General features: G+C 39.4%; 1 protein-coding gene across 2 annotated transcripts in view; it reads left to right on the plus strand.

Annotated features, from left to right (window-relative positions):
• Window positions 1–24,914, plus strand: part of prkx (protein kinase X-linked) — a 60,689-nt gene that overhangs the window by 17,556 nt on the left and 18,219 nt on the right. For both annotated transcript variants that reach the window (XM_008285333.1, XM_008285332.1), the window contains 3 exons: window positions 2,796–2,964; window positions 8,485–8,748; window positions 18,889–19,008. In XM_008285333.1, coding sequence (XP_008283555.1) covers window positions 2,796–2,964; window positions 8,485–8,748; window positions 18,889–19,008 — 553 coding nt within the window. The remainder of the gene's footprint in view (window positions 1–2,795; window positions 2,965–8,484; window positions 8,749–18,888; window positions 19,009–24,914) is intronic.

The following is a 24,914-nucleotide window of genomic DNA, read 5'->3' on the forward strand; positions in this document are numbered from 1 at the left end:
ATATATTCAGACTTTCATTCCATATATTCAGACTTTCATTCCATATATTCAGACTTTCGTTCCATATATTCAGACTTTTATTCCATATATTCAGACTTTCATTCCATATATTCAGACTTTCATTCCATATATTCAGACTTTCGTTCCATATATTCAGACTTTCGTTCCATATATTCAGACTTTTGTTCCATATATTCAGACTTTCATTCAATATATTCGGACTTTCATTTCATATATTCGGACTTTCATTATATATATATATATATAATTTTCCTAAACGGCTTGCCATATATATGTGTATGTATATATATATGTATTTTTATTTTTTAAAAACGTAAACAGTATATTTTAACTGTATTTGATTATGGTGTATAGATATGTGTGTGAGACAGAATATGGAGTTTTTTCTGTTAGGAGATAAACAAGTTGTCATCTTCTAAGTTTTGTTGTTTTTTTTTTGAGCAGATTTATGACTCATCATCTATGTTGTATCAAAAGTTAAACTTTTAAAAGATTAATATATCATGAAAATGCTCTGATGCCATATTGATTTTTTTAAGCCGATTTCCACTCTGTCTGGTAAATATTCATCATTACCATACTATGAACATTGGTTGGCTGAATCTCGCTGCATGAACAACAACATTAGTGTTGGCTATATTTTACTGCAACAAAGTGCACTATGCTGGAATTCAGGCGGGAGAGATAAGTGAGTGATTTAAAAGCCATTGCTTTCACCTCCATTGAATGAAATCCCTTATCACTTTTGCCCTTTTATTAAATGCGGCTTGCTGAAAAATTGCTTACTGGCGTCTCTTCATTCTGCCGGTGTGCTTGTGCTACACCCAAACATAACAAGTTCAGGCATTTTCAGCGGAGCAATATTCGCCCACAGTGAAAATGAACTCTGGTACGACCGTCATTGAAATAGATCATAATGATTCATGTGGTGACTTCAGCAACATCTGCGGCACCTCCCACCGACGCTCCTCTCTCTGTGTTCCATCTTTTCCCACATCCTCCAAAAACACAGTGTTGATTGGTCATTTCCTCAAGATTTGGAGCCAATCTGATAATGCTGTAGGTGGGATGTAGAGCCAGGCTACATGCAGTAACATTTCAGATGGAGTCTGGGCCAAGGGACCACATTTTTAATTTAATCAGCGATCAGATCAAAGCAGCGATTGTGGTAAAACCTGATGACAGGCCAGCACTGTAACAGACAAGACCTGACGACAGTCTGCTGCCACCAGTCATTAGACTACGCCGCCATTTGGACTGAAAGAGTTGTATTGTCACTACTAATCCCATTGCACCCAAACCAGACTCTTGTCCTTTTTTTCACCTCCGACAAAACACAAGGTCTCCCATTTTCATTGGGAGTGGAAGAACACACACTCGGTTGTTGCACTGCATCATTTTGAACTAGTCATGTACGTTTAGCAGGTCAGCCAAGCAGACCTTTTTAGCAGTTCTTTATTCTTTGAGCTGTAGGAGGTTAGGCTTTCTACAACAGTAAAATTCTGCTTTTGCATTAATGCATAATTATAATCTAATGATATAATGTACTTTATTGTAGTATAATCATCACTGGAGACTTTTTCTTTTCTTACTGAAGTATGTTTTCCTGATTAAGCAACATTTCAATGCTTGTCTTTTGTAGTCTTGTATGTAAAACACCTGCTTGTATTAATAACTCTGTGGTTGTTTTGCCTCCTCCAGCAGTGGAGCTCTTTTTTTCTTTTGCCTTGTAGAGCTTTCAGAGTTACTCTGGTTGTTCTTCATGTCATAAATCCAGCCTTTCAGAAAATGTCTCACCTGGTGGTACACAGAACTGCATCATGAAAGCAAGACGTATCGGGAGCCGATCGAAACACAGATGGCGTCGTTATTCTCTTGCCGTGACATTATCTAATCAACATTTACACCATAATGACGACTACAAGCAAAAACATCTTGTCATTTTAAGCATATTGTTCACGATGGAGCTGAATAAAGACCATCCTAATTCTGTCCAAACTGAAATAATGAACTCGTCAGCTGTCAAACATGTTCCTTAATTTGCTTCATTAATTGTGAATTAGGATGTCTGCTTCGATTTCATTTCACGATCCTGCACAACAAACCGTGCAAAAAAACTGCCACTTTTTCAAGTTGACCTCATCACTGAACACCAATTCTGCTGTCAATTTGATCAGGCTACAGTGTTTTTTGTCACATTTGTGAGCTTTGTGTGTTTTTCAAAAAATGTGGACAAATTTGCTCCCTGCTTGTCACTGAAGGTTTGCAGAGACGACATGATTGTGGCTGGATATCCACTGCAGAAGTGCCAGGACCTAAATACATTTTCCTGTAAAACAAACCCATGTTTTTCATCTAACACAGTATGCCAAGTCACAAGGTGGCACGTTGGCATTGAAACCAAAACATCTTAATATAAATTAAAGGAATATCAGCCCCTAAAAGTGTGTTCGCTTTTGATTGTAGAGCTTTTAATAGTGTATTTGTAGCACTGATTGCTTACCAAGGCTTTAACTGATGTGATGTAATTAGGTTTTATTCATGTCATCTATAATGTGCTGCTGGTTAAGGAGGGTTAAATCATTTTGATTGCAAGGGTCCATTATTATTATTACAATATTGTAAAATAGGTTTCACTGGATTTTGGACTGCTGGTCAGAGATTGGAGGTCATTACTTTGGAAACTGTAATGACTGATTATAAAAGGATTCATATGAATGATAGTAATTAATAGATGCATTAAAATACAACCTTCTTCTTCACCCCCTTCATAGGCACGGGGACCTTCGGCCGAGTCTTCCTGGTCAAGGACAAGAAGAGCAGGGCCTTCTTCGCCCTGAAGCAGATGAAGATCCCCGACGTAATCCGACTGAAGCAGGAGCAGCACGTCCACAACGAGAAGGAGGTGCTGACAGAGGTCAACCACCCCTTCCTCATCCGACTGTGAGTCTCACCCACAACCACACCGGGGGGAGGAAGAGGTCACGGTCCACTGGGCAAACATTACACATGAAGAAAGTCAAAGTTGAGTCTCAGCAGCGAATCCTCACACACTGATTCCAATTAAGAGTAAATCTGATGTGTTCATCTTCGGGGCCGAGCCTCATGAGGTATCGATTAAATCAACACGACGTGAAAAAGTGTCATCACAATACCACACACACTATGTCACCAAGGACTAATGAGATAATCAACCACTTGGACAGACAATGATGAGTGAACCCAATTCAAACTGCTGAGTTCAGGGCAGTACATTATGGAGGTATACAATTGGTGTCTTGCAAGATCTGGTCATATGGACAGATTAGTTCTTATGTGACAGGAACAAGCAATTTAGAAGAATTTATGACGTACACTAGTTACTTGTCTCATTGGTGCGAATTCAATTAGGTATGAATGAAGTAGTGTGATGCTCCACAGGGTAAAAAAAAAAAAAAAACACTTGATGAGAAATCATCATGTCTTTGTCTGGATGAAATTTAAATAAGATGCCATATTTAATGACGCCGAAACATCTAATTAATCCTCTCTACTCCAAAGAGTTTGTGGGTGTTTTTGAATCCATGTGGGCAGATCTTTCACTGCGGTAAGACCTGCACCTCAATGGAAACAGCACAACCAAAACGGAGAAAAAAAATCCCAAGAGCCCACAAATGTTCTCAGTACTGGAAAATACGGTGATTCTACATATTACTTATTTTATGACTTATTGTTCAAATTTGCTAAACTTGCTGTTTAACACAGCCAAAAAGTTCCTGGTTTTTTGTTTTTTGCCTTGGAACTGTTGGTTGCAGTTGAGGCACTAATGGTTTCTCAGCTACAGTGAGCGTATAATTCTTTGTTTTTCAAAGAATCTGGCGTGTGTAAATGATTTGTTTTTGGTACATTTTAAATGCAGCCTGCAGAATAAAGTGATTCTGATTAAATATCATGATTTTACGCTTAGGTTTTGCTAAGTTTTCCAATAAAACAGCTTGTCACAGATGGTTAGTTTCAGGAGAGTTGAGAAGGTGAAGATCCAATGGCTCTTGTATGATGATCAAATCGTTGTTGCTAATCATCATCAGGCCAAAACGAGATTTACGACAATTTAGTCCAGGTAAAAGAGGTAAAGAGACTTTAAACATTAGTACCAGCAAACCTTACAGAAATCTGTCAGTTAAGTATATGACAAGCATACAAAGATGTTCCTGCATATCAGCCACTTTATAGTCACTCCAGTTAAAGGAATGTCTAATGAGCTATAAGTAAAAGTAAATTGTACAGTTTGGTAAAAGAGGTTTATATTTTCCAGTATAAGATACATATATGTAATTATATGTAGCAGAAGATGGTGTAAAAGTGAATGTATGACTTTATTCCTTGACCATAATTTCTTAATAGCTCAGCCATTTAGTCCACTTAATTTGTCAGTCACAAAGAGGACAATCATTGTGCACATTTTAAAGTAATAATTCCTCATCTTGGGACTTTAACATGGAGCTAGAACCAAGTTGTGATCAGTCTACCTCAGCAGAAAGACTGAAAGCAGGGTTGGCTCTTCTGACCTGCCATCACCTCTCAAGCTAAATTTACATGTTGGATCATGTTTGTTTAGTTTATGTAAAGAGGACTCTCCGTGGTTTACAAGGTTTTTTTGTTTTGTTTTGTTTTTTTCTAACGTATCCACCCACCCAGCGCTTCTGTGCAGCGTCTCCTGCAGAAATGGGTTCAGTCAGTGAACACAGGTTTTGTTTTTAGTCTCAGACACACAGTCACTATTCCCAGCTGTTGTTTATCAGGAAATAGTTTGAGCACATAACACCCTCTGCAACCTCAAACGCAGGTTTTCTGTTTGCGTACTTATTAGTTAAACACACTTTACAGGTGTTTGTGTTTTTAACTGTGGATTACACCATTCTAGCCATTGACATATACTTCTTGACCTTATGCTCAGCTAACAGCATCACGACTGTTTCCTAAAATGTTAAACTATTCCTTTAAAGCACCTCCTGTGTTTCTTTATCTAGGTATTCACCTTTACTCCATTGTCACACTAGATATTATACACAAAAACACATTCCAGACCTGGGGCCTCATTTGTCATCAGTGCGTACACACAGATATGTGCGTAGATCGTGCGCACGAACATTCCTACGCAAAGTATGGAATTTATCAACTTGTACTTATATTTAGGAATGTGCATAAATATACTCACAACTCTGACCATGCGTACACACATAATCTAGCGGTAGAATAGTGAAACTAGAAATAGAAAGCATTCAGGGATTTTGACCACAGACACATTCCAGCATGAGGTTGGAGACGTATGCGGCATTTCCAGCCACCACTGAGCAGAATCAAGCTGGCAGTGTTGGATGCCATAAGTTCCCTGGCCTCAGCCTACGTCAAGTTCCCTTACAGCCATCACTAACGAGCCCAAATCAAACAGGGACCATCGCTGGATTCCCAAACATAAGTGGAGCCATAGACTGCACCCACATAGCAATCAAAGCACCATCACTAATGAATTTAATTTTGTAAATAGAAAAGGGTTTCATTCAATCAACTAACAAATAACTTGCGATGCACATTTGTCGCTATCCAACGTTGTTGCCCGGTGGCCTGGAGGTACACACGACTCATTCCTTGAGCATAACAGTTCTGTGCATCTCCAAGCAGGAGCTGTTGAAGATGGCTGGCTTATTGGTGTGTGTTACACAGTGTGGAATGTTTTTGCTGGACTTAGTATAATTATTAAAAAAATCTCATCTGTAGTGATCAGGGTTATCCACGGGGTGAAAGTTCGGTATTAATTCGTCCTCCTCCAGTTGCAGTCATTTCTCTTTTATTGGCTGTGATACATTTTTTGGCACTGAGTTTAATGTTAAACCACTTTTTAAATTTTTTTCCAGCGATCTCTCCTCTGACCCAACAGAAATAACTGCAGTGGTTATCTTGTCCCATGCAGTATTTTTTCTTTCGCTGCTTTTCCCAACATTTCAAGCACCAAACAATATTTTCTGGTTTGCTTCAACCTCACTGACAAGTACCTCCATCTTAGTTTCAGAAAAATTCCTCTTTTTCGCCCTTTTTGCCACGATGATGACAGCAGGTGAGGGAAAAATAAATCTTCACTTGCTTTATAAAGAGGCATGTTGTTGCCGTATAAGGTGATTTGGAGGCATTTCTGAAGGCAACATGCACGAGCACGGAGGTTAAGAACAAATGGGATTTATCAACACTGATGTACATACGACCCCGTACGCATGCAGATTTTTTTGTACTTGCGCACACCCTAAATTTCAAGCGTGCGACAGAATTTAGAACCTTTTCTACGCACTTACAAATGAGGCCCCTGTTCTGATGGGGATGTCCATACCACAAAAGGTTCCCTGCTGATACAAATCCAATATAATTTGCAGTTTGAAGGAGGAGACGGTTTGAGTGAAATCAGCAGGGTGATACAGAGGAGTCACATCGAACTTTATTGAGTGCAATAAAATACTGATCTCCCAAGCGCATTCTTAAGTGAGAAGCAGTCCCTGTGCAGATTTCTTCCTTTTGCCTAATATAAAAAAAAACATTTCCCCAAAGCCTGTCCCTGTTATGCTTTGCTGTATCTAAATCTGATGTATGTTTCATATACATCAAACAATGTCTAAAATTACAAGCTTCCTTCTCACTTTATACATTTCAAAACACAACAGGAGTTAAATAGACTTGTGCTGCCTCATGAAGTAATCGTTGTTTTTAAGCGGTATTTGTAAAGAAATTATAATCGGTTAATTATAGATTAAAAGAGCAGCGTGAGGTGAGCTGTTCGCTTCGAATCGGCCTTGTGTTAAAACAGTACAATTGTTGGCTCACACTCCTTGTCATTAGGTAAGGACTGTGAGAAAGTCATACACAGTACATCAGTCAGCCAAAATATAAAAGTACTGACAGGTGAAGGGAATAACAATGCAGTGATCTGTTGGGAAACTATTGATCCTGGCATTCATGTGGATGCTACTTCACAAATTAAGGCAGATAGTTTTATTATTGTGGCTGATCTGTGTATAATAGGATTTTATGAGGGGTTAGACTCCAATAAATGTGTTAAATCAAGCTGAAAAATGATGTTAAATAAAGCAAAAAATGGTTAATTATGTGCAGCATTTGTTGTGTTGAAGGCTTTGCTAAACACAAACTGAATCATTCCTATATTGCTGTTCTTACTTTTATCTAACAGCAGCAACAGCCACAAATCCTGAGTTGAGGAGGTGTTAGTTGTGTTTCTAGGGACCGAGTGTTGCTTCCCAGTTCTTATTTTTGTGGTTTGTGTGTTTTCCAAATATTGAATTTAGGTCATCTTCTAAGATGTGTGATTGACTGACGGACATTTGAGAAGCGTTGAGCAGTGCCAGGACTGTTGCAGCAGAAATAAAAATGATGAAATGTGCACATAATCAATAGCAGATTAGGATTTTTGAGACTTTTACTGGCACAAGTAAGAAACATGGAACTGAGTCCTGTCACATTTTTCCCCACTGTGAGCTGATTGTTTACTGCAGTATAAAATCCTGCACCTCAAATGCAACAGCAAAAGCAGGATTAAAAGTGGAGAGAAGCAAGAAAAAAAAGCTGTGTTGTGCAGTATAACAAAGTTGTAATGCTGTAAATCAAAAAAATTAAAGTTTTATGTCTGTGACTACTAATGTTGCAAAAATTAATTGGTGGCTCCACCAACTATTTTTAATTTTTTACTGAATGCAGTTAGTAGTTTATTTCAGGCAATTTTAAATAAGATATGTAGAATGATGTGATTTTGAAGAAGTATCTCAAGTTCAGGTGGGTTGCAGTATAAAAATCAATTCATCAACACTCTCTAAGTGACACACAATGTGAGAAAACGCTAAATGACCTCAAACACATCTTTGACATTTATGGTCTGTACAAAGTATATCTGCGATAGTATCTGCTGGCTTGCTATCTGATAGTTATTTGGTAGTACATAACATCTGAGTACCATATTTGCTGTATGTTTGGAAATAAGCTGATTGCAAATCGAGATAAGTAGAACTGTAAAAAAAAAAAAAAACAAAGGAAAGGGAAGCATGGAGCTGAAACAGCAGTGCAGGAAAGAGTCGGTAATCGTCTGTGGCCAGCAGCCAGCACTTATGGAAAACACTGGAGCCTCCTCCATCTTCATCAGTGACAGTTCTCTCTTGTTTTTATTCCTCTGAAGTGCCCTTCCAGCTGAAATAGTTGCTGCACGCTCCTCCAAACCACACTGGGGGATAAAGGAATCTGAGACTGATACTGCTTCTCATTTTATCTGATTTCCCCAACTCGTCAGACAGCACTTTAACAGTTTTACCCTCCAAAGGACATGTAGAGATGTGGACTGAAGAGGTTGCGTTTAGCTCCACAAAAACCTTTATTAACGATGAATCGACCACATGTTGAACCTGTGTCTCCTTTGTGTTTTTTTGATGGCAGGTTCTGGACCCACCACGATGAGCGTTTCCTGTACATGCTGATGGACTACGTACCGGGCGGCGAGCTGTTCAGCTACCTCCGCAGCCGTGGACGCTTCAGCAACGCAACGGGCCTCTTCTATACCTCAGAGATCGTATGCGCCATCGAGTACCTCCACTCCAAAGAAATCGTGTACCGAGACTTGAAGCCAGAGAACATCCTGCTGGACAGTGAAGGGCACATCCGTCTGACTGACTTTGGCTTCGCTAAAAAGCTCTCTGACAGGTGAGAAAAATACAAGTGTCTGTTTGCTTTAACGATTATTGGTGATCGTGGAAGGTCGATAACCGATATTGGGAACAGATATACGTTCTGTGAAATATTTTAACAGAGAACTGTCATTCATTACTAGGTTCTGCATTATTAAGGTGACTATACCTGAATATGTAAAATTGAAATAGGAATGGTTACATGAGGACACTCTCAGTTTGTCTCCTGTTCTTCTCTATTTTCCTAATATTTCTTATTTTGGCATCACTTTTATTGCTCACTAAGGTCCAGATCTTAAAGCATTATTAATTATTATTCATTTGTGGCGACCTTCTAACTTAGCTCCTTGCCGTAAGCATAGCTTTAGTCACTGTGAGAGCAGCTAATTTCCTGGGTTTCGTTTCTTGGTCAGTTTTTGCAGTGCAGTGACTACAGACAGAGAGAGGAGGCTGCATCTGACCTGAAGTAGCGCATTGCATTTATCAGTAATCAGTCAATAAAAATACAGATGCCCATAATAGGGACAAAAGACAATTATCAGCCACAAGACAGCCAGCCAAGATGGCACATCCTGTGTAGCCACATATATGGGCTCCAAAAATGTTCCTTCACCATGATGCATCCACCCTTGGTTAACGTTGTTGCTAATCTGTGATCCATTCCTATCAGCCAGAACCATCTGAAAGCCATCCATGGTAATGATTCAGTTTGGAGTAATTCATACAGCTGTATCTCTGTGAAACACCCAACAGTACATTCACCGCCCTCCCATCGGCTGTTAGCTCATCTGTCTCTTTGTTAAGAGATCTCACAATGTCCATTATAATAGAAGGAACGTATGGCTCATGCCTCTGCTTTGTTGTCTCCTCCTCCTGCACAACCCTTCCTCTGATTTCTTTGCCGATGTCCGTTGTTGTTCTGGTTGCCATGCAACTGCAGCGCCGCTGAACGAAAGTGCTAACAACGTGGTGGGAAAAAAAAAAATAGAGCAGTCCCCCACAGCTCAAAAAGTCCCCAGGAATAATCCAAATATAGGTGTCAGAAAAGAAAGTTTAAATAAGTTTTACAAAATATGAAAATATGAAAACCCAGCAGGGGCAGCTGCTGTGGATGTTAACCAAAAGAGATTTTCTGGTTCCAGCCAGACAAATGTGTCAATTTGCAGATTTTTTTCCTATTTTATGTCATTGTAAAGTGGACATCTTTTAGTTTGTTTATTTATGACTAACAAGTGATTTGAAAATGCCATTGTGTGTAGTTAGAAAGCATTTTTTGCCTGTAATTTCTGACATTTTACAGACTAACCAATCCATCGATTATTCAGAAGCATGACAGACTTATCGATAATGAGTGAAATTCTACTTTTTTTCCAGCCTGACTGATTCATAGCCTTAACAGAGTTCATCAAATGGAACAGTGCTGAGATGCTGAAACAGCGTCGTGTGACGTTTTGTTTCTTTGATCTGCACAGAGAGGGTCACAGAAAAAAGCATGGATCATAGTTATTAAATGCTTTACAAATGAAATAGGCGCCATTGTGAAAACTACGGTTAAAGAGCAGAAACAAGCTTCTTTTAACCTGTATGTCCACTCAGGTATGTTACCTTTTTGATTTCTTTACAGAGGACAGATGTTTTTGAGATCTCGTCATATCACAGTTCAAAATTTGTTCAAAATATTATTTAGATATGTTATTATTTACATTTTTACAGCCTCTACAAAATCTGCTTCCCACACTACTCTGCATGTGAACTCTGAAAAGTTATTTCACCATGCTGAATCATCCAACAACTTGCTGACAACTTGCTGTTCTGTATAGTTTTTGAACCATGTTAATATGATGTATTTTGCGCTCAGTCTCTTTAATTTGTTCCCATACTTGCAAACACAGTCAGTAGTTGAGCCAAAAAGAACTTTTGTCATGTGACTGTTGGTCCCAGTCACGACTGCTTGGTTGTGCTGAGGAGCAAATATTTTTTTGAGTGCATCTGTTTAGTACAAAAAAAAAACCAACACATGTAAATTAAAGGGATTTTGATTAAATATCTTCATTTTATGTTTAGATTTGGGTACTTTTCCCAGCAGAACTACACATCACAGATGATTAATGACAATCAGAAGATGAAAAAAAAAACAACAGTTATTCTTTTTTTTAAATATAGTTTATGGGTCTAACAAATGGCGTCATTTTGTCCATTTTGTTAATTTTAATTAAATTTTCCAAAGGCCACTTGTACATTGCTGGAGCTCACATTTATTTCCAGTGAAGTAGAAGAAGGTGTGATTATAATAATGATCCAGCCATCCATCCATTATCTATACGCTGCTTAATCCTCCCATAGGGTTGCAGGGGGGCTGGAGCCTATCCCAGCTGACTTAGGGCGAAGGCAGGGGACACTCTGGACAGGCAGGGCTACACTTAGAGACAGACAACCAAGCACACTCACGTTCACACCTACAGACAATTTAGAATCATCAGTTAACCTCAACATGTTTTTTGGCTTGTGTGAGGAAGCTGGAGAACCCAGAGAGTACCCACGCTGCACAGGGAGAACATGCAAACTCCACGAAGAGGGATCCTGGTGTCCCCACCTGCCAGCGACCTTCTTGCTGCGAGGCAACAATGCCAACCACCAAGCCACCATGCAGCCCTATAATAATGATATGAATGCTATAATATCTGTTTGGAGGTAAATTAGGTCCTTTGCTTTCCTGAATATTGCAGCAAAAGGGCAGTTCTTGCTCTGATTTCAGCTTTGAATATTCTGGACATAGTCTCAAAATGCAAAACAATGTTCTGACATTGAGTATGAATGAAAAATGCGATTTGTCTTGCATGAGGAAGCATGGGCATCTATCACACCTGTCCTCTGCTTATTTCACTCACGATTGTTCTTAAAGCAAATAAAAGATCACCGTATGGACACGTTGACAAGATAAAAACATGATTTTCACTGCAGGGGGTCTTTAATGCAGAGAAACAAAACGATGACAGACCTGAAAATAGCAGAATCTGTGGGATGCTGGTAGCAATAATTCAGCAGATGCCTCCATGTAACTACAAAAGACACGATCTTTATATTGATCTTGAAAGCACTTGATGCCTTTGGTGTGCCACCGCAGGAAGGTAGCGTTTATGATTGATGGAGAAAATAGATGGTTCCTCGTTATTAAAGCGGCGTTGGTAGATGCTGGCAGGAATTTGAAGTTGGAATTGATGCCGAATCTTAAGATCTCACCACTGAGCTATCTGTAAAGCCAGAGGGGTTTAGAGGAACAGAGGATATAAGTGAAGCCTTAAGGAGCGACTATGGAAATGTTCACTTCTAACCACGTGTTAGATTTGTCATTTCTTCTGTGGAGCCTTCAGTGTAGCCCTTTTCATACGTGAAATAACTAACATAGCTGTCTTCAAGTGTCTGTCACAGCAATGGCCTCTTGTCATCCAGGTATGTGTCCAGTACAAAACTGGATGACACTCAACTTGACATGTACAGTCGGTATATGAAGATACAATAGCTGGTTTACAACAAACTATAATGAAGCTGAAGTGTTTATTAATGTATTTGCAAACAGCTATAAGTCCTTGTTGCATTGCGGAAGCTGCTGTAGAGATAAAGGTCATGAATGTAGCCCATTGATTTGTATTGAATTTGCAATTACTGATGTGACAATAGTAGTTACGTGGTTATGACAGTTCAGGCTGCTGCGATTAGTCGACATAATCAATGATGCTGCTGTTGCAAATGTGTCAGCATGATATTTTAAGCAGGCATAGGTTTTTTTAGTTTGTGAGAAAATGTTTTTTTTCTTCTAACTTACGTCTGTAATTATTGCATCATGTCATTTTGGTTGCAGTGAATTGGTTGGCTACCCTACGCTTCACTTCTCTAAATCTCTACGAAGTGTTACATAATAAAAATACATAATAACTTAGCTTTGTTGAAGGAAAACTAATTGTTTAGTGTAGCTACTAAATAAAAAATAATAGTCAAAATGTAACAGGCAAAACGATTAATAGATTAATCAATAGACAAATATTTGCTTAAATAGTTGCAACTTTAAATGCAATACAACTAAACTTCCACAATTCTCAATACCAAATTGGATACAAGAAAAATAAAGCAGATTAAAGTGACATAGACTCTATTATTTAAAAAAAAAAAAAAAATCTGCTGCATGTACATACAGTGTTGTATTATGAGTCAGTGCTAGCTGCTAGCGCTATTAGCAGCAGCTTGTTCACATCATGCATTAATGCTACGCTAGCCTAGCGTTAGCCGTCGTGAGCATTGTGTGTTTACAGAGCTTTCAGCATTCACAAGCCACCAATTGACAACCGAAGTAAAATAGTCTCAACTTGATTTCTAGGTTCTTTGAGCTGCTTCGATCAGTTTGATTTGTGTCGTCTTTTTCTTGCATGAATTCCTCCCTGACATTGTTTGCATTCTGCCTTTCAGGCGTCTGTCATTTGTCCATCATCAGACACTAAATACACCTCTTCTGTGTGTATTTATTTCTGTTTTCTTGCTTCTACTGGCTACCTTGTGCCTGTTGCATCACCTGCACGTGCTGCACATGGTCTTTTCTGTTGTCTAGTATTTCCATTAGTGTTGCATTTTCTGAATTTTGAAAGAGACTTTGTACTGAAGACATCCCTGGTTAAATAGCAGTAAAATACATCTTTACAGGAGAAGGTCTAAGTGTGAACAAATGATTTATTTCTGCTGTTGCTGTTTATATCCTATTCAGACATAACATGATATGATAATACATAGAGAATCTATCTAATAATATAAATGTACAAATATGTGCAAAACTTGCTCTTCATACATAATATGTACACACTGAGGGACTATTTTTTTACTTTTACATGAGTTTTTCAGACTTGTAGTATCTTTATTTGTACATAAGAGAATATTAAAAGATTTATTATACTGAAGAAATAGAAGATGGAACAAAATGTGCATTTAATTGACGCTTTGCTCTTTTTGCTACTTGTTTATTGACAGATGATTTAATGAATCCAGGACTGTTCACATGATTTCAACTGTTTTGATACGTTACACAGAAACGTAGCTTTACTCGGTTGCTGTTGTGGCACATAGCAGTTCTCGTGGCTTTCGTCTCGCGGAGTGTGTGGCTGGCAATGAGTGACAGTTGGGGATACTCGCCTCTCAGCTTGAGATGTTTGATGCTTGATTGATTGTCAGTAGAGAGTGAATGACAAAGCAGCTGTCACTTTACACTGTACGTCTGATCTCATACTGTACATTTACTCCCTCCCAGGCTGCGCTCAGCAGGCTGCACTTACCAACGGCTGCAGGTGTACAGTGTGGAAACTGTTATTAAACTTGGAATTGGATTTGGTAGACATCCATCGAAGACATCCTGTCCCACGGTATTCATATTCAGGCCACAGATGCACTTTGTGGTGGTTTGGGGCGGCTCGAATCAGTTTCAGTTTGGGTGGCTGAGCTTCCCTCCTTTCTTTAAAGATCCGAACCTGTCAGTTAACTTAAAGGCAATGACTGGCTAACTCATGAGGAGAACTGCTGTGGCTGGTTGAAATCAATTTTGCAATCTTAATAGGAACATTTTTCTGATATGAATATTGACTGGTGATTCCCAACTTCTAAATTAAGTCACAAGCCAGATTTGAAATGCCAAACAGCATTAGAAAAATTAGGTTCTACTACACAAAAATACATTATTGCTATTGTTAATGCTATAATCAGTTTTAACATTTGTGTCAGTGTAGTTTTTTGAATTTGTTTCCAAACTTGTCTCTGATCTACTCTGTAGAAACACAGCCTCCATGTGGAATAAAGTGATAGATTCGGTTGTTCTTCCTGACAAGTCCAAAGTCACACATGATTAGTTCAAGGATCATTGGACAGTTGAAAATTCTTCCCATGTTTGCACTTCCCTGCTCTGATAAATGGTGCCATTTTTGTGATTTTGAGAAAAAAAAAATCTTGCTAAAAGGGAAGGTTTTTTCTTACTTGTCGCCAAGCGCTTAGACAGCTATTGGATCTTGACCTTTACTTTGTAAAGTGCCCTGAGATGACGTGTCATGATTTGGCGCTATATAAATCAAACTGAACACAGTTGAATATGTAGGTCACACAGAGCAGGAGAAGTAAGAATAGTTGCATGAACATCCACAGAAGTAGGTGTCGCGTAGGTGCTGGATACGAAAAAATCGATAATATTGTACTACAAGAAGTACCCACACACTGAAGTCACATCCTCTTCTCTAACCTGTAACACAACTTGTGCTTGTCCGTTTATTTTCACAGTCAGGATTTAACACATTTGGTTGTTAGAATAGTTGACGATTATATTTACACGTTTATGACTTTCACCTTTTATAGTCTATTGATTGTAGTACAAGATATCTTGATCGATGTGATTAGATGATTAGGATGCAGTTTGATGGTCATCCTGCTCTAGAAGTCCGTCATTTCTTTAGCCTGAGAAAGACCAGGAGCCAATTACCAGCAAGGAGCCGTGCACAAAAAGCATGGCAGATGATGATGATTTATATGTTGCTCCCACCAACTCAGCCCCCCTGCTGTGTTTTATTTAGTGCTGAATCCCCACTAAAGGCATTTTGAAGGATTCAAATGAAATCCATCTTAGAGTGTCTGAAACACAATTTCTGTATGGGGACTGTGCCAGTAGTAGTGGTTTGTTAAATTTCTCCTCTGGCTCTTACAGTGGAAGTGTTTCATTTGCATAATCTATCATATCAAGACTACAAAGATGCACACAAAAAAAAGCCACTGATTAGCTGGAGAGAGATCAGGGAGACAGTGTGATGAAGCCAGGATGAGGCTGTGATAGCAGGCTTTTCTCTCCTCCTTTTGAGTGAGGACATTCACAACAGGTAGAAACACTTTTGACTTTAAATGTGATCCCGGTTTGTTTCTAGTATGCTGAACCCACACGCCTCATGCCGCTCGCTGAATGGCAAAGCCACATTGCCACACAGGATGAAAGCTCTGTGCAGTGTTTAATTAGTCTGGCCCATTACCTCATACGTGATTGACTTTTTAAATAGTTGATGTAGACGTTTAGTTACCTTGGACACATCTGGTAGTTCAGTGTCCTTGAAAAGCTCATATCTTCTGCTGGGAATCTGAGGGAATCCTCCCAACTCCGACAGACCCATGGCAGTGCCACTGAAGGACAAACTGGTGTCATTTAGTCTGAATTAGATATACAGTAAGCGAGGCCTCCCAGCGACCTAAGCAGAATTGAAAAGATGCTCAGTGGAGGAGGAGAGACAGCTTTATATCTGCACTGCAGTCTCGCTGCTGCAGCGTTTCTCCCCGACGTTTCACCCACGGCTGCGATGACCCCCGCTGACATGTAAACATAATGGAGTAAGATTACATTTTCCCCCAGACTGCGAAAGCAAAACAGACAGGGAGTAGATACCTCTCTGATGTGCAAGTGACCCACTTATATAAATGGAGGGCAGCAGAATTGCCTGGGATAGGAAGACAACTGCCTCATTGCCACCAGCTCTCTTGTACTTTCCATGTTCAGGACATGATGGAGCACCGTCACCACCCGGCTCTCCCTCATGCTGCCACAGTGTCCCCTGCTGGCCGACGCACTTATCAGCATAACTCAAACACGGAGATGATGACACAGTAAAGAGCAACAACACGTGTCTTGTTTCCACCGCGGCCACGCCTCCCGCACCCCGACGCTTTATTCCCCCGACATCAGCAGCCTCCTCATCCTCCACCGGGGGCCTGACATCATTTCCATACAAATTGCCGTCGCCATGGCAACTGGCCGAAAGAGGTCATTACCCAGGTGATATCGGTGACAGACGATGAAAGGCTGGCGCCGGGCCAAGTGCTCTTCATCAGAGGACAAGTGGCTTTGGCGGAGAACGGCGTGTGTGTTTGTTACACATGCAACACGCTGTCAATCAGCCGAACATCCAGGAGCAAATAATCTGCTTTAGACTTCCTGTTATTACTTACGCTCACCACGCATCCCTCACCTATTGTTCAGGACTCTCGCCCTCATTACGCTTTGGTCCCGGCCGCAGATCCATTACCCCCGCGTCCACACTAGGGTCCCATATCCTCATAGTACTCCAAACCAGCTGGGTCAGATGGCACGAGCAGATCACTTTACCTGGGGGTGTTGTCTTCCCCGTGCGGCTGGAGTCTCGCTTTGTACAAACAGCAAAGAATGTACACATGACCTACAGACGAATAACTGACAGTGTGGCAGATGCTTGTGTTTTTTACTTTGCAGAAGGGCCAGATCTTCTTTAACAGTGTCAGTGAATCAGCTGCAGATTAGACAAGCTCCTTGAAACTTTTTGTATTGGGAACAAGACGTCTATTTTGCACATGCACTCTACAAAAGATAAAAATAAACAACAATATGAACAATAGTAGCAGCTAACATACCTACTACTACGGTGCAGTGGATTGAAACTCATTGCTTATGAACTTCAGTGAAGACATGTTCTGAAAGACTACAATTTGATGACTTCTGACTACAGGACTAACTACAAGCATTGAACCCAGATTTGACTGTGTCTGCATCGGTTGCCTATATATGATATAAAACTTTAATGATCACATATCAGACTGGCTCCTGTTAACCTCATGGGAGCCTGATTGTAGACTGAGATCCTCCAGTAGAGTCGATGTGTCCTCATTATTCCAGGCATCCTCAGTTCTCAAAAACAACTTTTCTCTTTGTTGAAATCTCTCCTAAAACACTTTATTTAAATCCATTTTTTTCTTGCTGAATTTGCTCTTGTCTTTTACTCCCCTTTGCTGAACATAGAAACTAGAAAAACAGAATTAAACGATTATAGATTTGGGTGTGCAAAATGTTTTTGTCTTTGGTCTGAGGGCACTGGAAAAGAGAGAACATCTTTTGCATTATGCACAGTCAGCAATGAGCTATTTATAACAGTAAAAGTCAGGAAAATGGAAAAAATCTCCATCTTCAGTGCCTCAAACTAGGACTGCATCTTATTCATCTTTTCTGTAATCTTTACTTTGGACTGCTGGAACCAGATAAAATTTGATTTTTGTTTGATGAAGCAGTTAATTATCAAAATGCTTGATAATGCTCAGGAGATAAATGCATCGATTTCCAACCTTGGAGCATACTTGGAAGGACTGTGTTCAGTTTAACAGCATATACATTCATACTGAATGGGCTGTAACATCCGAACACCTGGTACCTGCTGTATAACACAGCTGTAATGACAGGAATCATATAAAAGAAGAAAATGATTTGTTTTATAGAGATTTTACTCAAATTTAATCAGAAAACAAACTGGAATCAACATGTACACCATTCTTCCAAGTGCCCACAGGTAATACTAATCCTGGAAAATGTGTACGAAAGATATTTAGCTACTTATATTTTTCATTTGTTTCCATACTTGTCTCCTGGGATTTTAACTAATTTGGCCAAGAAGTTTGTTGCAACTGAGTCAGTCACAGCTTCTGAGATGCACTGAGGAGTGCAGAATATTTTGTAATTTTTTATTTATTTATTTTTTCAAAAATATTGTTTTTGAAGATTTTACAAAACACTTAGTAGCACATGAAGAATGAAGCTATTTTGATGAAATATCACGATTTTAAGCTGAGATTTGGTTTCCAGATAAAACTGAATGTCACAGATGAGAATTGAAGGAGTGTCAGCATGTTGAAAATCAAATGATTCTTTTCGGGTTTTACGGTTTCTTTTTCTGATAAATGGTGTCATTTTGGTGATATGTAAAAAAAATAAAATAAAACAAAAAGATGTCTTTCAAAGCTGCCGACGGGTACAGAGGGTTAACAATAATGGTTTATTTGAGTTAAAAATACATAAATAACCAAATCACCTGTGTATATAATTGATATTTAAATAACATTCAGTTTAAAATGACTTCTAAATTTCTTAAACTAGGATGGGAGTAGGTCACAGGAAATGGATTGAGATGCACGATGAATGGATTCAGTGCTGAATGAAGCCTTTTGTAAAGAGAGCTCACCAACAACCTACAATAAAAATGGAAATGGGTGATTAAAGGCCCTTAAACATTGAGGTTGCTATATTTAAGCATATGAGGAGTGTGTTGATGTGCTGTGTTCCCCTCTGTCTGATCAGGACCTGGACCCTGTGTGGCACTCCTGAGTACTTGGCTCCCGAAGTCATCCAAAGCAAAGGTCACGGCCGAGCTGTGGACTGGTGGGCTCTGGGCATCCTTATCTTTGAAATGCTGGCTGGGTAAGTAGTAGCCTCGTGTACAGCGAACACCTCCTCACTCGATTCAAACACTGGGGGGCGCTCTCCTCCAAGAGAGCAACTGAGGTAAAGCAGCACTAAATACACGCTTGTTAAAAGGCAGTCAGGCGCTTTGACCATTAAAGACACAGAGTTGATGTAACGTGGGCTGCCGGTGTGGAGAGGTTCAAATCTGCCGTCTGAGAGATCAGAGGAGAATCTACAGAAAGAATTTCTCATGTTCCAGCCACACACAGGTGGAAGAAAAATACCTCTGCGAAGGCTCGGCAGTGAAAACAGAGCCCTCCTCCACGTGACCGAAATAAACTTGAAAATAATCTTTCAAGACAATCGTGTAGACGCGCAGGGGGTGGACACAAAACATCAACACCTGCACAATAGTGATGCAATCCAACACAGCCGGCCTGCAAGAGAAAGCGAGTGAGAGAGCAATGGAGGTGCCTGTGTTCACGGAGCAGAGGAATTATTCAATTAATCTCGCTGCTGTTATTGTCTCAGAGTGGGAAATCTATTCATTGTGTGCTTACTGGACACTGCAGAGCTGCGACAAAATAATCTGTGAAAGGGAATCATTGTAGCAGATGAAGAACAATGACGCTGATCCCTTTAGAAAGCACTCCGGTTTATTCTAATGCGCTCCGTCGGCCGCAGTGAATAATAATGTCTGTGCCTTGTTGGCATTCTGAGAACAGGCCCGAGGGTTGAGATTGACTTTAAGATTGATTGAGATTTTGTTTTAGGGACACACCAGGTGACATTCATTAATCCAGCAGTTAATTAATTGCAGCAGTTGAATAGCTCGGGCCTGCCTATATATCGTCAGGTATTCTTTGACAATTTTTAATAGCTTTTATAATTTTATCTTTCACTCTATTCATGTGCAAGATAAGAATTTTTTTAAAAGTGGCTAAAGTTTCCCCAAAGTTGTTTTAAAGTACAGCACAAAACTTTGAAGCACTAACAGCTTCCAAAATAATGCCATAAATGTTTTTTGTGCAGCGAAGTGGACAAAACTTAATCAGATCAATAGACGGTACCCTTGCAGAGTTTTTCAAGCTGCTTAACGGATAAGTCAAGTCATTGTTATCTGTATAACACATTTAAAGCACTAGCTGTTCGATCAAAGTGCTTTCAACTAGAAAAATAAAACTGGCGTTACAAATTAACCCAACAATTGGCAATATTAATGTTTAATCACTACAGTGCTAATTATAATGAGAATTTTCCTGAGCTAATTTTAAAGGATTAAAACGCTACAAAAGTTCTATAAAATGCACAAGGCTAGAATAACTATGCTCTAAGGTTAAGATCCTACAGTGTTAAGTTTTATTATACAGCAATTAACCTGCTTAATTTAGTTGTGACCTGAAAAAAAATCACTCAAAAACCCAACAAACCCAAGAATCCCCTGAACTCCTAGGTAGGTGGTTCCAGCGTTTGTTGATTTTGACTTTTTCAATCTCTTTATACATCCCCAGACTGAATGTTTGCTATCACAGCCTTTCTTTGAAAACACCTGCCTGCTGACAATTGACACAAAGCTAATATTAGAGTCTGCCATCCTCTCCTTTATTCTTTATTCTGTAGAATGAATTGTATTTTTTTTTTCTTTTTAATTTTCTTACCTCATGTTTTTTTTTTTTTTTTAATATAACATCCTTGATGCTTTATCTAAAAAATGGATCACAGTAAAATGTTTCTTTCAGTCAATACCTATAACTATTGTGCAATTTCAATTAGGATTATTTGAATTTAACCATTTTTACATATTTGTTAAGGTTCACAACTAACAGTTTTAATGTTAACACAACATTAATAAACACATAAATAAATTTAGACACATAAATACAATGAATAAGGATAAAGGAATGAGCTCACCTTGATTCCTATAAAATTAAGAGAGCAAGTACAACCTAAAGGTAGAAGAAGAGTGACCAGAGCACCGGCTATCACCTGATGAGAACCGGCCTCCATGTGCCATCCAATCCAAGAAAGAAGCTAAAGGATGCTAATAAGTGCCACTAAACTGAAAACAAGTGCTGAGTCTATACACGAGTTTGTCCCTACAAGCAGCTAAGCATTTATCATTTAGTTTATTGCTGTTTCTATCTAGTTGCTAGCTTCGACTCTCACTCAGAACCAAAACTGTCTGCAATAACACCTATTGTGGTAAATCTAATAAGTGTCACGTCAGATTAGGTTCATTCAGAGGTTTTCCTTTTGACAGTGTCTTAACGACCAGTGAAGTGACACCTACCTATCCTGTTTAAGATAAATATACATTCTTTGGTTAAACCTTACTGCTCTAACTCATGAATATGGAGCACCTTCCTCCAGTCCTACTAAAAGGTCGCCTGTGTGTGAGCCTGGCCTGCCCTCGCCCCTTCCATCCATCTTCTTTATGCCACGGTAGGAAAAGTTACATGGCTTTGAATTTGTGGAAGGAATGTGACCTTTTCCCAGTATTCATCAGGGCAGACTTTGAAGTGTTGCAGTCTTGCCAGAGACTGGACGCTGTGCTGTCCTCAGCAAATCAGCAGACACATCCAGTGAGGGGGGCGCTACTATAAAACCCCACAGACACAAAGCTCTCTTCATCTTGCAGTATTGTGCTGCCCGTCCATCAGAGGTCTCGATCTGAGAATGTAGCGGCCGCTTCGAAAAAGTTAGCAGCGGTGGATTATTGTCTGTCGGGGTGAAGCACAAGTTGAAAAAACATTCAATGAGAGGTCAGGGCCCCCAAGGGAGGAAGCCAAGAGAGAGCAGAAGAAAAAGAGTGGGTCTTCCCTCCATAATCCTGCCTTCAGGGCCAGATTTCTGGTCTTAATGGAAACCAATCATCCTGTGTGTATATGCAGTTGTCCATGTGGTTGTGTATATGAAGCCTGACTCTTCTCACGCTGAAAATCTGCCTTCTGTATTTTTCTTTACCTCCCAGGCGAAGACCTGTTTCAGTTTGTAGAAAAGCCTGCCAACATATAGTGATAGTGATAACACATAGTGGTTCTGTCAGTCCCAGTGGCCTGAGAGTATAGCCCAGGGTCAATGCATGCTAATTCGTGAAATAAATTGCATCAGAAAGTATTTTTAATGCGAAGACAAATCCCAATTTGGAATTTTCATCAAAATGTGTTTGAATTTCCTGGATTGACTGCATAAAATTAAATTGACCCCTTTCCTGTTTCCTCACCTCTTTGTGGCTCTCCATCCACCTCTGTTCTATGGAGTGTCAGCTTGGTGGCTAGAAATTGAGATTCTGGAGTCCTATTACAGAAATTTGTCACTGACAGTTTCTTCAAGTTAACCCTCTGAACCCCAGACAGTGTCTGTCATTTATTTGCTCCGTTCACATTTTTACTCACCATGAGATCATTTTTTTGCTGCACTATAAACTCCTGCACCTCTGTGGAAACGGCACAACCAAAGCTAGAGGTAGAGAAAAGTTAGAATGTCATAAATCTGAACCAAATAAAAAGTTTGAATTATTATACAAAATTTGAACAAACTTGGAAGCTTAAATTTGGTTGATTTGATTAATTAAAGTGATACATGGTTGGTTCAAGTACCTGCTAAAGCAGTTCTTTCTGTTTTCACAATTTCTGGCTCTGATAAATGTGATGTCGTGCCTTTCAAACCCATCCGAGGGTTTTGTTTTTAAAGGCTAACGGTATAAAATATGTCTAATCAGCCTTTCCTTGTCTAAGAAGGCATAATCACTGCAGATTTTAGCCCAACCTGCCAACCAACCCTGCAACCTGAAATGGCGATGCACAGCCAAATATATGAAATATCAGTTGAATGCATCAGACACATTCAATGAATCTGTTTTTAAACTATGAAGTTGATTCATTTGTTGATCTGAAGTGAATCAAAGTTTAAGTTGAAGTCACCGCTCTGTTGGTACATGATGGTTTACAAAAACAACCCACCAATGGTTGTGCATTTGATCCCATGTACCGCCATCTTAACCTGCAACAGTGACATTCAGCTAAATTAGGGCACTAATACCTGTATGCTTTCCATTAGTCTAATCAAAAGAGTGAGGAGAGATGAAAGGTTTGATCAGAGATTTGTTAGAGTCTGGGGGTATTCTGCCACCCAAGAACTGGATCCAAAATGGAACCTATCCATGAATCATGCTCTATCCAGTGCTCACTAATGTGTTAATTAGGTTCTTTGTTTAATCTGTACAAAAGCTGAAGTGTATAAATGGCAATCAAGTTTTTCTGCCCCTGATCCAACCTGAGCCATCTAATATTCAGTATCTGCTCATCCCATTTTCCTAAATAATAGATACACATCAAGCATTGTAGTTTGCTAAAGTAGGTGTTTGCACTACCAGGTGGAGGCTACTGTTTTATACTGTGCTTAGCTAGTAAAGGGCCACCATGACAAAATGTTCTGTGATCATTGATGACCTCTGACTAGTTCACATGTAGTTAATTAAGCCGGGATCAGCTGAGACTGTGTTCCTCTATCCAGTTTATAAATTAATCAATTATTGATTGATAATGCTGCATTTATTAAGAAAAATGCAAAATTTACAACACCCATGCGACATAAACAAAGGATCAACTTTAGGTTATTGCCAATTCCGATGATTTAAAAACTGCTTTGATAAATCGTGGTAAATTGGTGCAGTCTGGGTGTTTGCAGTGGTGCCTTTCTTGCTACCACAGAGGAGAACCAAAGTAAAGTTTGGAATGGACATCATTAGAAATCATCCTCAGGGGAACATGAATATCTCCAACAAATCAAGTTTTTAATGCAAATCTTGGTTGTATGTTTTGCTGTGAAGACAGGTGTTTGATAAATACATTGATAGTTATAGCGAGTAGAATAGAAAGCAAACTGTGGTGGATTACTGTCTCTAAGAAAGTTTAAAAGACGAAAAGAATAAGCCACTTGGCTGTAGGATAAATGTTACAAGAGCTCGCCAGTAAAATGAGCTGTGAAAGATCCTGTATGAACCTCGGTCTTTGTTTCCAAAGAATCCCCAACTGGCTACTGCTGGAAGTGAGGTCAGCGCATGCAAAATCCATAAAACAAGGGGACTGATGTCAGCTGGATACAACACACACTGAGGTGGACACTGCTGTTCACCGATAGAAGCCTTGCATATTCTCAGCCCATCATGTCACTCAACTTCACCACTGATGCATTTGCTTTAAAAAAAAAAAGAAAACAACAACAGAATAAGGTGGTATTTTTTGTGATAAATTGGTACTTCATATCAATAAAGCATAGCGGTGACATTGTTGTCACCAAACTGTTTTTGCTGTCATCAAAAGCTTTTTGCTTGCCAGTGATTCATGCTACATTGACAAGGGCTGTTAAAGCATTAATCATTATGTGCTACTCTTTGGCTGCCCATATTGTTGGAACCAGCCCCCGTCTTTCACATACCACATCTAAAACCCATCTCAGTCAATTAAATCAGACCGTCAACTGGAATTAAAGATGTCAAAGTAGTCAAATGCTGGCATTAAAAACCTGTAAACGCCATCTTTGATAGCACAAGAACAAATTGTTGTGTAAATCTTTAATAACCCCTCTTTAACACATTGCGAGGTGTTAAAGGAGGCTTTGTGGATACAGTTTGATTGCCTTCATATATCCAGATAATAACAAACAGTGAGGTAACCATTCTAAAGTTTCCACTATAAACTGTTAATGCCTCTTTGCTGTGTTTTCTATTTCGTTTTCACTTTGTTGTCTAGAAAATAAGTCAGAAAATGGATATATCTTGTCATCCTCCCTGCATTTTGCTATACTGACCCAGATTCCTCAGCTATGACAGCATCAATTTTGAGAAGAAAAAAAAATGCACGAGTGGAGTCTGCGGTGCACAGCTAGCTCCCAGACCCACAGTCTCCTGACTCTGGAGC

Source organism: Stegastes partitus, unplaced genomic scaffold (assembly GCF_000690725.1).
Source record: "Stegastes partitus isolate 25-593 unplaced genomic scaffold, Stegastes_partitus-1.0.2 Scaffold397, whole genome shotgun sequence".
NCBI classification, from domain to species: domain Eukaryota; kingdom Metazoa; phylum Chordata; class Actinopteri; family Pomacentridae; genus Stegastes; species Stegastes partitus.